General features: G+C 26.3%; 4 protein-coding genes across 7 annotated transcripts; 3 read left to right on the top strand and 1 right to left on the bottom strand.

The window, feature by feature from the left end:
* Window positions 1–1635: 1635 nt before the first annotated feature.
* LOC141537568 (uncharacterized) lies at window positions 1636–4092 on the top strand. Of its 2 annotated transcripts, XR_012480947.1 has the most exons (5): window positions 1636–1930; window positions 2092–2278; window positions 2657–2838; window positions 3103–3548; window positions 3732–4091. XR_012480947.1 is itself a non-coding variant. In XM_074258610.1 (4 exons), the coding sequence occupies exons 1-4, from the start codon at window positions 1805–1807 to the stop codon at window positions 3313–3315; spliced, it is 708 nt and encodes a 235-aa protein (XP_074114711.1). In that variant the 5' UTR covers window positions 1636–1804; the 3' UTR covers window positions 3316–4092. The 2 variants fall into 2 exon arrangements, 1 of the variants encoding a protein (XP_074114711.1); XM_074258610.1 differs by having other exon boundaries at window positions 3103–4092.
* A 1442-nt stretch (window positions 4093–5534) lies between these two features.
* LOC141537555 (uncharacterized) lies at window positions 5535–8399 on the top strand. Of its 2 annotated transcripts, none has more exons than XM_074258594.1 (4): window positions 5535–6792; window positions 7486–7521; window positions 7617–7816; window positions 8247–8399. In XM_074258594.1, the coding sequence occupies exons 1-4, from the start codon at window positions 5823–5825 to the stop codon at window positions 8394–8396; spliced, it is 1356 nt and encodes a 451-aa protein (XP_074114695.1). In that variant the 5' UTR covers window positions 5535–5822; the 3' UTR covers window positions 8397–8399. The 2 variants fall into 2 exon arrangements, with proteins under 2 accessions (XP_074114695.1, XP_074114696.1); XM_074258595.1 differs by having other exon boundaries at window positions 5537–6792; window positions 7635–7816.
* A 105-nt stretch (window positions 8400–8504) lies between these two features.
* LOC141537556 (trypsin-1-like) lies at window positions 8505–11800 on the bottom strand. Its single transcript, XM_074258596.1, has 7 exons — window positions 11665–11800; window positions 11530–11575; window positions 11289–11457; window positions 10784–10992; window positions 10482–10675; window positions 9282–9339; window positions 8505–9205 (listed from the first exon to the last, which is right to left on the bottom strand). Exons 1-7 carry the CDS (start codon window positions 11743–11745, stop codon window positions 9081–9083), a joined length of 882 nt encoding a protein of 293 aa, XP_074114697.1. The 5' UTR covers window positions 11746–11800; the 3' UTR covers window positions 8505–9080.
* Window positions 11801–12970: 1170 nt separating this feature from the next.
* Prel (preli-like) lies at window positions 12971–15330 on the top strand. 2 transcript variants are annotated; one of them, XM_074258708.1, is made up of 4 exons: window positions 12971–13191; window positions 13551–13721; window positions 14517–14730; window positions 14792–15330. In XM_074258708.1, the coding sequence occupies exons 2-4, from the start codon at window positions 13630–13632 to the stop codon at window positions 15194–15196; spliced, it is 711 nt and encodes a 236-aa protein (XP_074114809.1). In that variant the 5' UTR covers window positions 12971–13191; window positions 13551–13629; the 3' UTR covers window positions 15197–15330. The 2 variants fall into 2 exon arrangements, with proteins under 2 accessions (XP_074114809.1, XP_074114810.1); XM_074258709.1 differs by lacking the exon at window positions 12971–13191 and adding an exon at window positions 13364–13462.
* Window positions 15331–15390: the final 60 nt, after the last annotated feature.

Below are 15390 nucleotides of genomic sequence, written 5' to 3' on the forward strand. Positions count from 1 at the left end.
AATATCTATAGATATAGATATATCACCATCCATGTTAATTTTACATGGATATATATAGATATACAGTCTTGTAGTTTTCGTTTTTTATTAATTGCAATTAAATGACACTGAATTAATTAATCATTCGCATTCAGTGACCTACAATCGTCGATTAGAATTTAAAAAAAAAAATTTAACTCAAATAATGGATTTTTTCACAAGTTACAGTGTTTCCGGGTTTTACACATGACGGACAGGAAAATTTTTTGACCTATTTTGGTGTTTTTTTCAACTTCCATTGCAGTAAATAAATTTTTAAAATGTATGGAATTAATCTCCATTAAATTATCTCGACAATAGTATGCAAAATATCTTGATTCCGTGAACTAACAAGGCTGTAATAATAAAAATATCCGCCAAAATGAGGCGAAAAAAATTTTTGATAGAAATGCTATTTAAAATAACCGCTTCCGCCAAAGACTTCTCTAGTAGAAGCGTCTAGCATAGAAATGTCGCTACAAGTTTATCGAGTCCCGATACAACGTTCCTTGTCTTCTATATTTCATCATCCTAAATATGCTAAAGTAGCGCAGAAGAATTCGTAAAAAACGATTCGAGTAAATGGTAAACATTTTTTATAATTTTATATTTAATAATTTAAAATCATTGTTTTAATTTTTATCAACATCTTAAAAAGTATTGTTGCTCAATTTAAGTGATGATTGATCTCTAATACCAATTTTATCAAGTACAGTATAACTATTTCCAGTATGTATAACCCTTGGGCCTTATTACCCTACCGTAGTAAAATAAGGCCTACTTGCAAGATTTTTGAAAAAATTTAATTTTGTATTTGTTTATGGTGAAAATTACCATTACTCCATCATATTTTATGGCTAATGTATCCACTCATAATTTTCCACTCTTATAATTTAGATGAAAGATATGAAAATATATCATGTAAGCAAACTATTCGTAACGTGATTGGTCAAATATATCATAAGCATAAAAATATATGCAAATCCTAAACTCAGGCGCGCGCAAATTTGAATTCTAGTTAATTTAAAAATGAATGATACATTGCAATAATTAAATGCAAAGATTAAGTATAAACAATTAGCTTCTATTTAAAAATAATGAAAATTAGTTTAATAATTTTTTGAACAATTAAATTATGGCAAAAAAAATTGACATCTAAAAATTTTTAAGAATTGAGTGAAATTTTTTTGTTAAAAAAATTAAAAAATTGACTGCTAAATTTAATGATAAAAATAAAATCAGCTGACATTGAAAAATTTTTATAATTTTTTTTATTGATAAAATTATTACAAAAAAACAAAGAAAAAATTATAAAAATTATCCATGCAATTTTTTTTAAGTATTTTTTTATGTATGATTCAATTGTCGGAAAAAAATTAAAAATTATTTAACGTCTGCTAATTTTATTATTTTTAAAATCACTTCACTTATAATTAAGTAATAATAATAACTATTAATAACAATACTCACTTGTTCATTTGTTATTATATTTTTAAAAACTTCCTTGACAATTTCAATTTCTCCCGCTTTTTTCTGACTTCCGAATTTTGGCGATTATTCTCGAAGTCACCCAGTTTCATGGACCCCACACATGTTTCTCGCGCACGCGCATTTTCGCCATAGAACATAAACATCAGTAAACCGTATTTACAATTCACACAGTAGCAAAATATAATTTAAACTCATCACAATTTCGTCCTACCTCATATACTAATTATTTAAATAATTATAAATATTTCTAATAACTATATATTACATTGTTAATTAGTAATAATAATTAACCGAGATGTTTCGCACTAACAAGAAAATAATAATATTCGGATGTGCATGCGCCAGTGCATATGTCTTTTATTATTACTGGAAAAAACGCCAATTAAAGTCTATTGACGAAGGATTCGAAGAAGTCACCAAGGTTTGTTATTTTTAGTCATTACTTTTATCAATTTTTATTGAAATTAATTAATATTTTTCTGTCAAAGCTCAATAGTTTCAACAACATAACCTGACAGTTTTTAATTGTTGTGACTAAGTTGTTTGTTAATAATTTTTTTTTTTTTTTTTTTTTTTTTTTAGATTGATGACAGCAATGAAAGAAGAGTTTTATTACTTGGATTGAACAATGCTGGAAAAAGTTCTGTAATGAACCAAATTGTTTCTATTGAGGACAAAGATAATGTTTACAATGTTCCACCGAAAAAAACAGATGGTTTTGCTGTTTATTTATTGAAAAATAAAGATTTTATCTGTAATGTTTGGGAAAGTAAGTTTTTTTAAATTGATCTATATTATTAAGAAAATAAGCAGTGTATTGAGAACTATTGACATTTTTAAAGATATAAGCTCATCCCGATGTTACACTCATCAAGACCTTTCATTAGAGTACCCACATCAATTTTTCATATATTTTATATATTTATATATATTATATATATGTATATATGAAAAATATATCAAAAATGCATGTAGGTACTCAAATGAAAGCTCTTGATGAGTGTAACATCGGGATTAGCTTATATCTTTAAAAAGAATAATTTAGAAAAATTCTTATCAAATAAAGAACTTGTTTAAATTTTTATAATTCAAGGATTCACTTGAATTATTATTTTACAAATAAATAATTAATGTAAATGACTTCCAGTTGGAGGATCTGACGAAGTAAGAAAACACTGGAATAATTTTCTCCAAGATACTGATGTCCTGATATTTATGGTCGACGCAAGTGATGCTAATCAATTATCTCAGGCTGTTTTATCTCTCAAAGAAATTTTAGGGGATAGTAGGATGGATAATGTACCTATTTTAGTAATTGCTAATAAGCAAGTAAGTTTTATCAATTAAAAAAAAATTTTTAATTAAAAAATTCGCAAAATATTTAAAGTAAAAAATAAATTTTTCATTAATTTTCGGGATAAAAATTTTTTTATAATTATTCAGTAAATTTATTGTGAAAAATTATAAATAAAATTTTTTGTTACTTAGTTTTAAAAATTAATCAAAAAGATTTTTTTCGTGTAAAATTAAAAAATTTATTTTATCAATTTTTATAAAAATCATTGAACTAAAATAATTATTCAATTATTTCAGGACGTTCCAGATGCACTGAAAGCAGATCAAATAAAACGCGCGTTGGATTTGCATAGCATATCACCTCACAAACACAAAGTCGAAGTGATAACCTGCCAAACGATGCCTATTCCAGATTCAGTGAAAAAACCTGGGACCTCTGAATATTCCTATTATCACCCAAGTATGATGAACGTCAGGAAGAAAATATTTTCCCTAGCCTCGGCGACTTAAAAGTTCTCATATCAACTTACTTTACTCTAAACTAAATTTATTTATCTAAATACATAAATAAATTATATATTTTTGTTTATATTTATACGAAGGGAATCAAATGCTAACTGGAGATATTTTTTTTAATTACTTTTGTTACTCGAGCTGTTCCACTATAATGTTATTTGAAAGTGAAAAAAAAAAATTTCTAATTACAAGAAAAAAAAAAAAAAAAAAAATAAGTAACATTTATGGTAAGAAATTAAATTAAACATCTGATATGTCTTAAAAAATTTTTAAATTTATGATTTGAAGTATATTTCTGTTTTTTTTTTTGCATTTAAAAATTATTTACAAATAAATGTTTTTGAATTATTTTTATTAAATTTTTGTAAAATTTTTGTAAGTAGAATTCAAAAAAAATTTTTCTTTTTTAGAAATCAGTTTGACGAAAAAAAAATTGAATCAACGGGTGGTGTCATAAAAAATGTACGAGCCGTTTTGGTTGATTGAAAATAAACAAATTATTTGATAAAAGAAGACAAATTACAAAAATAAAAATTGTCAAAGTATTTTTAAAATGTGAAAAAGAAATTAAACAAAAAATTGAATATATTTTGTGAAACTTTAAAAAATTTTGTGAGAATTTGGGAATATAATTTTCTAAGTTTTTTATAATGAATTAATTGCTGTAATAAACGGTGAAATACTGTTCTTAAATAATTATAATAATATGTTTTGTAAAAAATTATTTAAAATAATTGATACATTACACGAAAATATATATAGAAGATATTGATAAGAAAGCGCAAGTTAATGATTTAACAAACCTTGGCAAGAAATAATATGCAGAAGGGTAGTGAACACTTCAGGAACTTCCAAGTGTTTTACAGTTAGCTCTTTTCAGATGTGAAACTTTTTAATTAATTTTTTTTTTTAACAATTAAGTTGCTATAAAATTCTAAAAAAATTTTTAATATCTGTCAACTTCAGAGTTATTCTGATGATATTAAAGTTAGCTGTCACTTGACCATTTTTTAATTTTATTTAACAAAAAAATTTGTTCCGAAAAATTATTTTTAATTTATTAAAATTTGTAAATGTCCATTTTTTTTCCTTTTTTTACTGACATTTAATTTAGCTTCACAATTTTTAAAATTTTCTTTAATAAATAAATTACAGTAAAAAAAAGTTATTAAAAAAATGGACTTAGGAATTTTAATAAATTAAATATACAATTTTTTAAAAATAATTTTTTACAACAAATTTTTGTCTTAAAGAAAATTAAAAAATTGTCAAGTGACCGCTAAATTTATTCTCATTTTTTTAATTCAGTAATTTAATTATTAAATATTTGCTAAATTTTTTTCATTCTCCTTATAATACTAAAATTAGCTGTTTCTAATTTTTTTATTTTTCATTTATTAAATTGAAACAAAAAAATTTCTCTTTTAGTTTTTCAAGTTTTTTACAAATAAAATTTTTTTTATTTTTTTGTAATAATTTTTTTCCAAAAAAAAATTTTTCATGGAGGTTAAATTAGCCGACATTTAAAAATTTTGATAATTTGTTTTATTGAAAAATTATTAAAAAAAAAAAATTTCACATACAGATAGTTTGAAAAATTACACGTGCAATTGTTTAAAAATATTGTTTTAGTCTTAATTTACGTAAAAAAAATCAAATCCACTCTTATAATTTAGATGAAATCCACTCGTATAATTTAGAAGAAAAATATGAAAATATATCATGTAAGCAAACTATTTGTAACGTGATTGGTTGAATATATCATAAGTATGAAAATATATGCAAACTCTACAGTCGAAGAGCGCGCAAATTTGAATTCTATTTATATCTTTAATTTTCGTATACTAGAATTCAAATTTGCGCGCGCAAGCCCGCATTTGCATATATTTTTATGGTATGATTTTCATAACACTGAAGTTAGTCGTCAGCTGTTGATTTTAAAAAATTTTTCAACAAATCAATTACAATAAAAAAATACTTCCAAAAATTATCACTTGTAATTTTTATTAATTTTCACATGTGAAACATTTTTAATGTCTGTCAATTTCAGTGTCATATATTTTCATATTTTTCATCTAAATTATAAAAGTGGATCCTACATTATTACCTTTTGGCTGTATGTCGATGCGCAATCATTTTTTTCTAATCTCTTAATTACCAACAGTTTAATTTTCTTACCTACCGAGCAAGTGCGTCACTGAGTGATCACCAAACCTAGAAAGATTATATATTTATTCACCGGTTGATCAACAAACAAAAAATCAAGCGACCAAAAAATCTAGAATTAAAAATCAAAATTCACTACAATGTCATTCTAATCATCATCAACCTTCTGCGACGAATCATAACCAGCAAGAGTGAAGTGTCAAGTGTAACCAATAATGTGAATCCAGAAAAGTCTGACCTGAACCTAAGTATTCATATTATTAATTCTAAATTCTAAATAAATAAATTATAAATTATAAATTACAAATTACAAATTATAAAAAAACTAACCAAAAATGTTGAAGATAATCTACGGACTGTTGCTAATTTACTTGTTCACCACCGAAGCGTCGACAGTTGTAGACAAGAACATCACCAGCAGCGCTAGCAGCAACAGCAGCATCTCCAGCAGCACCAGCAAGAACATCGCGAAGAACACCACGGAGCAGTTCTCGATCCTGTCTCAGCTGACCGGGGACCAGAATTTCTGCTCGGTGTCGTCAGCGATCAAGACCTCCAAGTTCACCCAGGTCTGTGGAAACCTGACGCTGCCCACCGAGACGAATGTCACCAGCCAGAACATCAACCAGTTCTTGTGCTCGGCGGTCTGGCACAAAGCTGTCAAGCTCTGCAACCTCACCAAGACCAAGTCTTCGAATCTTGCAGAGCTTGATGCCAAGGTAGGAAATTTCCTGGCCCAAGACCCGGGATTTGAAATTTTTAGGAAGGTCTGCAAGCACTGGAGGACCAATGAGACTTTTAGGTATGAAAAAACCCAGAAGTTTGTTGATGATTTGTCCGTAGTCCTCAGGAAGGACAAGACTTGCATGGATCTATGTGTGGAAAAGGACAAGCTCAAGGGGCTCTGTGTCTTGATTTACTTTGTCGACCAGGCTGTTGATGATCTGCTGGTGGGTAGTTCTGCTAAGGTCCAGGAGGAGAAAAAAGAAAAGGTCCCGCTGCAGGAGAAACAGGTCATGGTAGAAGACAAGAAGGAGCAGGTCAAGGAAGCTGATAAAGCCAAGGAAAAGGAAAAGGTTCAGGATAAAAAGGTTGATGCTGCGAAGCTTGGAGACAAGAAAGAGGTCAAGGTGGAAGACAAGAGTCCTCCGGTCAGTGAGGGAAAAGGCGAGAAACTGGAGAAAATTGAGGGTGATGCTGATAAACTTTTGGGGGAAAAAGGTGATAGTGTGCTGGATAATCCTATCCCTACTGGTAACGATGAAGTTTTTCCTTCGCAAATTAATGGAAATCTTTTTGCTACAGGTTTGTAATTTTTTTTTTTTTTATGGAATTTTTTATTTTTATTTTTATATTTATATTTATATTTATTTTTCATCAAAATTTTTTTTTATTTAGAATTTTCGGCTTTGATTTAATTTTTAAATTATTATCAATTTTATTTACAATTTTTTGTTTGAATTTAATAATCTGAATTGAATTCAAAATTATTAGTTAATTTTTATATTAATGTTTATTTTTCATCATAATTTTTTTTTTATTTTGAATTTTCAGCTTTGATTAAATTTTTAAATTATTATCAATTTTATTTACAATTTTTGATTTGAATTTAATAATCTGAATTCAATTCAAAATTATTAGTTTATAATTTTTTTTTATTAATTTTTAGTTTAAATTTAATGATTCAAATAATTTTTAGTTAAATTCAAAGTTTTTTATTTTTATGATAAATTTTTGTATTATTTAAAAATTTTGATTTAATTAAAAATTTTTCATTAATATTATTTCCAATTTTTTATTTAAAAAATTTTTTGATGCTTGATTAAATATAAATATTAAATTTTTTGCTTTAAATTTGTTGATTTTTAATTTAAAATTAAATTTATCTTTAAATTAAAATTTACAAATAATTTTATATTATCTGTAATATAATTCATTTAAAAATGTATTTTTAATAAATTTGTTAATTTTTTTCTAATCCTAAATTTTATTTTCCAGATCCAGACCCTGGAAATGACGACGGGGATGATATAGGTAAATAAAATCTCAACAACTTACCAAAAAATTCAAATTTTCTAATGAAATTTTTACTGAACTTTCAAATCGTAATTTAATATAATTTTTTATAGAAAATTATTTTCTTCCAGACGTAGAAGCTCCAGTAAAAAGCTCCGGAGCACAAGAAGAAGAAACGATAAAAGAAGATGTTGTACCGAGATTAAGTAATATGCCCAAGGAAGATGATGATTCACATTTCTTTGGGTACTTTTCAATATTAGGACTCATTTGTGGGATGGGTGGATGTGTGCTTTATCATCATAAGCAAAAGGTAATTTACAATCAAATTCAATATCAATTACAGTTGAAAGAAAAAAGTAAACAGATTTTTAAAAAGATTTCTTTGATTTTGAATAAGAAATTAATTTCTACACAATCTAAAAAAAAAAAAAAAAAAAAAAAAAAGATTAATTTTCAATTTTTTAATTTTGTAAAATAAATTATTGAATTTTTTTTGTCTCTAAATTAAAATTCTTTGAATTGAATTTATTTAAATCGACAAAATTTGTTAATTCAAAAATTTTTCTATTTGAGACAAGATGAAGTTTTTAAAAATGATTTTTTTGGGTGAAGAATTTTTTTTTCGAATTAATTTTTTTTTTATAGAAAAATACAAGTCGAGTTAAAAATGAAATTTTAGAAAAAATTTTTAATCAATAAAATTTATAAAAATTTATTGACTTATAATGAATAAATTTTAGGTCCTGGCAATTTTATTAGAAGGAAGAAGATCGCGGGGAGGTAGAGGAAGAAGGCGACCAAGTACCGCGAATTACCGTAAGCTTGACTGCACTCTAGAAGAAGCTGTCACCTCGCAATGCAGCTCAAACGCCACCAATGTAATTTATTAATTATTAATTATTGCAACAACTCATTAATTTTATTTAAAATTTTTCAATTTTGTTATTTCTTCGCTAAAATTATTTCCATGTTTGAGCACTTAGTGTTTGATGCGCAATTAAAAAAAAAAAAAAAAAAAAAAAAAAAAATTACACTAAAAGTTAGCAGACATTTAAAAATTTTTAAATTTACTAAACAATTTATTTTTTTTCAATTCTCAATATAAATCTTTTTTTTTTTCCTCAATAATTTGGTTTGTTAAAAAAAAAAATTATATGTCTGTTAATTCAAGTTTTATTAATTATAAATTATATTTAAAAGTGTCTTGTGTTTACAAAAATATTTGAATATATTTTATCTTTTTTATCTTAAATTAATAAATCTGTAAATACTTTAAATATTTCTGTAAACGAATTAATTAGATTAATAATTGTAAGTGTGTAAAAATAAAATACTTTTTGCGATAAGAGAAAAGTATTGTTAACTATGAATATAAGATTACTTTCAAAGTCGATTTACTTTTAATCGATTTTTATTTATCGCCTCATAAAAATTGTACAGCCGTTTAATTTTAAAAGTTAATCAATCATTTTCCATTCTTTATTTATAGTTATGAGTTTTGATAATAATTCATTTATTATTTTTAAAATTCAATTTTGTTTTTTTTTTTTTTAGATTTTCAAATTTATTAATTTTTATCTATTTAAACAGTAAACTGCATCTTTCGTATGAGTTCTCAGCCATATCAAGTAGTCTGTTATCTTAACATACACACCGGGTACACCTGGTTGCGCGCATCCTATCCCCCAGGATACAATTCCTATTCAAAAAAAAATTTTTATTAAAATTTTTATCAAATGTTTTTTATTGAAAAATTTTAATCAAAAAATAATTACCAATAAGTTCATATCTTCCATTGGCTCTCTCATACAGCAACGGACCGCCACTATCACCCTTAAAAAACCCAAATTTTTATTTTATTATTTCATTACACATTTATTTTAAATTAATTTACCCGCTAAAAAAATTAAATATCAATCAAAAATATATTTTTAAAGTCGTACTCAGGCCTTTTTTTCAAATTCGGTGAGCAAAATTTATCAAAAATAAAATAAAATAAACTTACAAAAAACGTTTGTATTTTATGGGTCTATCTTTTTTTTTTTTTTTTTTTTCTTTTAAGGAGATAGAGGGACTTTAAGAAAATTTCAAAAGTTGAAAATCGAAAGTTTTATAAAATAAAATTAAATAAAAAATCGAAACATTAATCTTTTTGAATATGTTCAAAAATTTTCAAATTATGATTTTTTGAATTTTTTTTTTCTAATTTATTCTATTTTTATAGCTCTTTAAGAAAAAAAAATATTTCAATAGCATCGTCACAATTTCATTGAAAAAAAAACCTAAAATCGTAAATTTTGAACTTTCAAATGATAAAAAAAAAAAAAAAAAAAAAAAAAACATAAAATTGTTGAAAGAAAAAAAATCTTGAGTCAAGCGTTAATTTTCTTAAATCAAGAAAATCTTAAGGAAGTCTGAAAATTTCTTGAACGAAGTTAAAATTTTTTGAATGAAGTTTTAAGCCAAAAAAATTTCTCCTTGCTCCAAAATTACTTCAGTCTTCCTTGTAATTTTCTTAGTTCAAGAAATTTTTTTTTTCTGTACATAATTACGATATTTTATATTTTTATAAACAATTAATGGCTAAAATTTCCATCGAAAATTGATCGTATTTCTTGTCAAGCCGCCATCTTGTCGGAAGTATGTATTTTTATAATTGCGACCATTAATCTCAATGTAATTTTTTATATAGACGGAATTTTTTTTCATTAATCTTTGTATTTATTAATTAAAGAGTTTCTTCAATGCACAGAAAAAAAAAATTAACTTAAATCAAGAAAATAATTTTCTTGATTTAAATAGAAAAATTCTTAAACTAAGAAATTTTTCTTAGATCAAGAATTTTTTGTCTTAATTCAAGACTGAAGCTTAAAAATTATTTTCTTGGTTCAAAATTTTTTCTCTTGATTCAATTTAATTTTTTTTCTGTGTGGAATCGTCAAAAAATAACTTAGAAATATTAAAAAAAATTTTACCTGACAAGCATCGGTATTGTCATTGTAAGCGCAGAGCATAGATGTTGTCAGGTGATCGCCAAAAGAAGTGTTGGTACAAATGTCAAAGGGCATAACTTTGAGAGTCGCTTGTCTCAAGTATCTTGAAGCTCCGCCATTAACTGTAACGCGTCCCCAACCGGCAACTTTTACCAAGTGCCCAGAGTAGTCGGATCCTGATTAATTATTTTAATTATTATTAATTATTATAATTATTATTATTAATTATTAATAATTAATAACCGATTAATTGTTTTAATTTTTATTTAATTTAAAGTCTGTACCTCCCATCGGAAGACATATCGGCTGGATTGTATCGCTGAAACGTACAGGACGAAGAAGTTCTAGCAGCGCGATGTCGTTAGTGTCATGCAAGTAATCGCTTTCGAAGTCTTCATGGAGAATTACACGCTCAATTGGTATCACGTAGCCCTCAGAAGCCGATTTTAGATCGTGCATTCCTAAACCGACGTCCAAACCTCGGTGGTCGATCCTTGGAAAAAGTTTAAATCGAAATTCTGGGTTAGGGATTGAAGATATGGAAAAATGATAAGGAACTTTTTTTGTAGGGAATTTGATTAAATTTTCAGTCAAATATTGAGAGTAAAAAAAATGAAGACCTATTTTTTTTTTATAGATTATTTTCTACAAAAAAAGTTCTTAGCAATTACTTTATTCTAGCTGTAACTTTTCTACCACAATTTTAAAGCAATGCACATTTTTCATCAAAAATTCTAGACAAAAAAAATTTGTCAAAAATTAAACAGACACATTTAATTCCCCTATTACCATTTAATACAATGACCAGCTGTCAGGACATATCGATCATTAATCAGAGCACCACCACAATGAAGAGCGCCTTTATAAAAAATTGCCGCGATCCACGGAAACATGTGTGGAACCGTGATAGAACCTCCAACTATTCTGTTCGATAATCCTTCACCTGACCAACCGCATTCTGCACAATTTATAAAGAAAAAAATTATTTTAAATTCGCCAATAAATAAAAAGATAAAAATCGAACAATTACCACAATTGGGATTAACTTTCGGGTAAGTTTTCCGACACGAAATTTCCTATAAAAAAAATCAAACGAATTAACAGAACATTGAAAGAACAATACGAGCAAGGGAATGTGATACGTCAATTACTCTACTCAACCAACGTCAATCATTAGAACGAATCCCGCGAGAAATAAAATTCTTGTTACATCGCCGAGACAACAATTAAGCATCCTTGATTTCATTGCAAGTAGTTGATTAATTATTTATTATTAATTATTAATAAAAAAATTAACAAACGGCTGATCACAACACGGTGGTAAAACTGAATCAGGATAGAAGCTCTGAAATATTCTATCGTTTAATATTCAATTATTTTTATTGCTATTTGTTACTCAATTAAATTTTATCATAATGAATTTAACTTTATCGATTCAATTTAAACGATATTGAGTTTAAGTTTGTGATAAACTTTTGGTCGAAGAAATAATTATTGTTATATAAGATGTGTTATAAAAATAATTTGGTTCAAGAAAATATTTTCCTTAAAAATTTCGTCTTGTTTTCGAATATTGCATACTTTTTTTTATTTATTTATTTATTAATAAAAATTTAATTTAAATGACCAATGGCCGAATTGTAGAGATTTGAATTGAGAAAAAATTACTTCCACAAAACTGATTCATTAAACAAACTCTAAAAGGAGTAATATTAAGGCAATTACTACTTCTGATTAGTGAAAATTGAAGCTTAATAAAAGAGCTTTACGATGCAATTTACCAAATTTGAATATCTTGTTTAGTTAAGTAATTACACCAAGTTGAAGTGGTAAAAACATCAATTTTTAGAATTTTCAAAATTTCAAAAACTGAGTCAGAAAATGGCTAAATTTTTTAAAAGTTGCGCCATGAGGACGGCTGCAACAGTTAGATTTTTATGAAATCTACTAAAAATGGTAAAGTGACAGCTAACTTTAATATCATTAAAAGTTATAACAATTTTTAAATGTCGGCTAACTTAATCATGACTAGAATTCAAATTTGCGCGCGCAATCGTGCGCATGAATTTAGGATTTGCATATATTTTCATACTTATGATATATTTGACCAATTACGTTACGAATAGTTTGCTTACATGATATATTTTCATATTTTTTTCATCTAAATTATGAGAGTGGATTATTAATTTATTATAGGATAGGATTTATTATCGGATAAAATTACACAAAATGTCTGTCTGTGCCTTTCCAAAATGTCCGCCTTTCGGATAACGTCCAATCAAAATTCAAAGATTTGTATCACTGGATTTTAAACAAAAAGATTATAAAAAATTTCTATAGATGGCGACGTAAGTCTTGTCTTTTTATTTAAACCATCGGTCGGTAAATTTCGCCAATGCGTAAAGACATCATACGAATTTCGCATCACCATAGAGTGAATATTGATGAGTGTATAAAGTCCACGATAAAATAAAACATCAATAATAAAAATAACAAACAGTAATAGTCTGTCTATGAAAATTAGACTCTAGACTCTATATAGAAATTTCTGTTTAACAATCGACTTATCTATTATCAAGATATTTATTAATCTATTAATAAAGTTCGTGTTATAACCACAACTTTCAAATTAAGTTTGAATATTTTTTTGGGGTTATGTGACAACTTTTTTTTTTTAAAAAAACTTTTGCAAGTAAGTTTGACTGCATTTTACTAGTTATTATTATCATTATTATTGTCAATATTTATTGAATTTAAAATCACAGAATTTTTTTTTCTGTTTTGTTAGAATAATTTAAAATTATTATTTTTATTTAAGAAGCCGCAATTATGTAATTTTAGTGCAATTTATTATAAAACTAGGTCACCGAACTAGTTTATATTTTATTTATGTAATGAATTACTGTAAGGAATTTTACTTAATAGTACTATGATTGTTATTAGTGTGTAGTTATTTTTTATGGGTATGTAAAATTATTTTAGAGATAAGAAATTTTATTATTTATTTATTTATTTTTCATTGATAATTTTTTTTTTTTTTTTTTTTTTCAGGTTTGAGATAAAATTCTAAAGAATCAAAGAATTGATTTAATTTGTTCAATTTATTGGCTGGTGTAATTAATTCGCAAAAATGGTTAAATACTATGAGTCTAATACGGTGTTTCAATTTAACTGGAGTCAAGTTGCACAGGGATTTTGGAAACGTTATCCTAATCCACATAGGTAATTATTATTATTATTATTATGATACTGAAGTTAGCGGTCAGCTGTTAATTTAAAAAATTTTTTTAACAAATCAATTACAATAAAAAAATTTTTCTAAAAATTTTCACTTGTAATTTTTATTAATTTTTACATGTGATACTTTTTAATTAATTTTTTTTTTTAATAATTGAATTGCTACAAAAAAAAATTTTAAGATCTGTCAACTTCAATGTTATTTATTTTTATAATGATTGACTTGAAATTTTTTATTTTATCATTCAGTAATTTTGTAAAATCTATATTGTTAAGAAAATAAGCGAAATTTTATGGCCAAGGTAGTCATATGACAAAAGCGGTTTTTTTTTTGGTGAAATTTAGTGTCATTGCAAAGGTCTTGATTTATATTTGTGCCTTTTCAAGGTTTTATATCATTCTCACTGATAGTTAATTTATGATGATGTATTCGAAAATTCTCTATCGCTAGATATATAATTAAGAAATGACCTTATATCTTGTGAACTATTGACATTTTTAAAGATATAAGCTCATCCTGATGTTACACTCATCAAGACCTTTCATTTGAGTACCCACATCAATTTTTCATATATTTTATATGTTTATATATATTATATATATGTATATATGAAAAATATATCAAAAATGCATGTGGGTACTCAAATGAAAGCTCTTGATGAGTGTAACATCAGGGAGAGCTTATATCTTTAAAAATGTCAATAATTAAGAAATGACCTTGTATCCTGAGAACTATTGACATTTTTAAAGATACATATCAATTTTTATTAATTATTTCAGCTCCCATGTATTATCCGAAGATACAATAACTCGAGAAGTAAAAGACGGTAAATTGTATTCAAAACGTCTACTGACGAAGACGAATCGTGTCCCAAAATGGGGTGAAAAATTCATCAGTAAAAATGTTGTAAAAATAATCGAAGAGACTATCGTTGATCTCAAGGAAAAAACACTTACTTCTTACACTCGCAATCTTGGATACACTAAAGTTATGGTGAGTTTTTAATTTTTCATACAAAAATGAACAATTTATAAATTTTATAGAAAATTTCCAGAGTGTCGTTGAAAAAGTAACTTACAAAGTGTCTGAAGACAACCCAGAGTGGACGGTAGCTCACAGGTTAGCCTGGATTGACAGCTCAGTTTTTGGATTCGGCCACGCGATCAAGGCCTTCGGATTAGACAGGTTCAAGAAAAACTGCGGAAAAATGACCGGCGGGTTCAATTACGTTCTCGCGCACATGTTTCCGGCCACTGCCTCGCTGATTAATCCGAATTTCGCGCAGCTTACTTTAGATATGAACAACTTTGACGAGCCGATGACGAAATTGAGTCACGCGGCTGAAGACTTGCAGCACTCGTTCCAAGACAAGGCTGAAAAAATGAAAGACGCCGCGAAAAAGGCGACAGATTTGGCCAAGAAAAAGGCCTACGCTGCTTGCCAGCCGAATCAGTCATAAATTTAAGTTAAATGCTATTTTAATATTTAAAGTAATTATCTAAGTGATCTATGAGGTTATACGGTAGACTTATTTATTCAATTAAAGCTTGTGATGAATAAATTTTTGTGACAATAATTGTAATTAATTTTCAATTCTGATAATTTTGTAAGAGTATCAAATAATATTAAAATTCTAAATTTTAAAGTGAAAAT

The sequence above is a fragment of the Cotesia typhae genome, unplaced genomic scaffold (assembly GCF_013202065.1).
Source record: "Cotesia typhae breed Kobodo isofemale line unplaced genomic scaffold, CoteBio_Ctyphae scaffold_91, whole genome shotgun sequence".
NCBI classification, from domain to species: domain Eukaryota; kingdom Metazoa; phylum Arthropoda; class Insecta; order Hymenoptera; family Braconidae; genus Cotesia; species Cotesia typhae.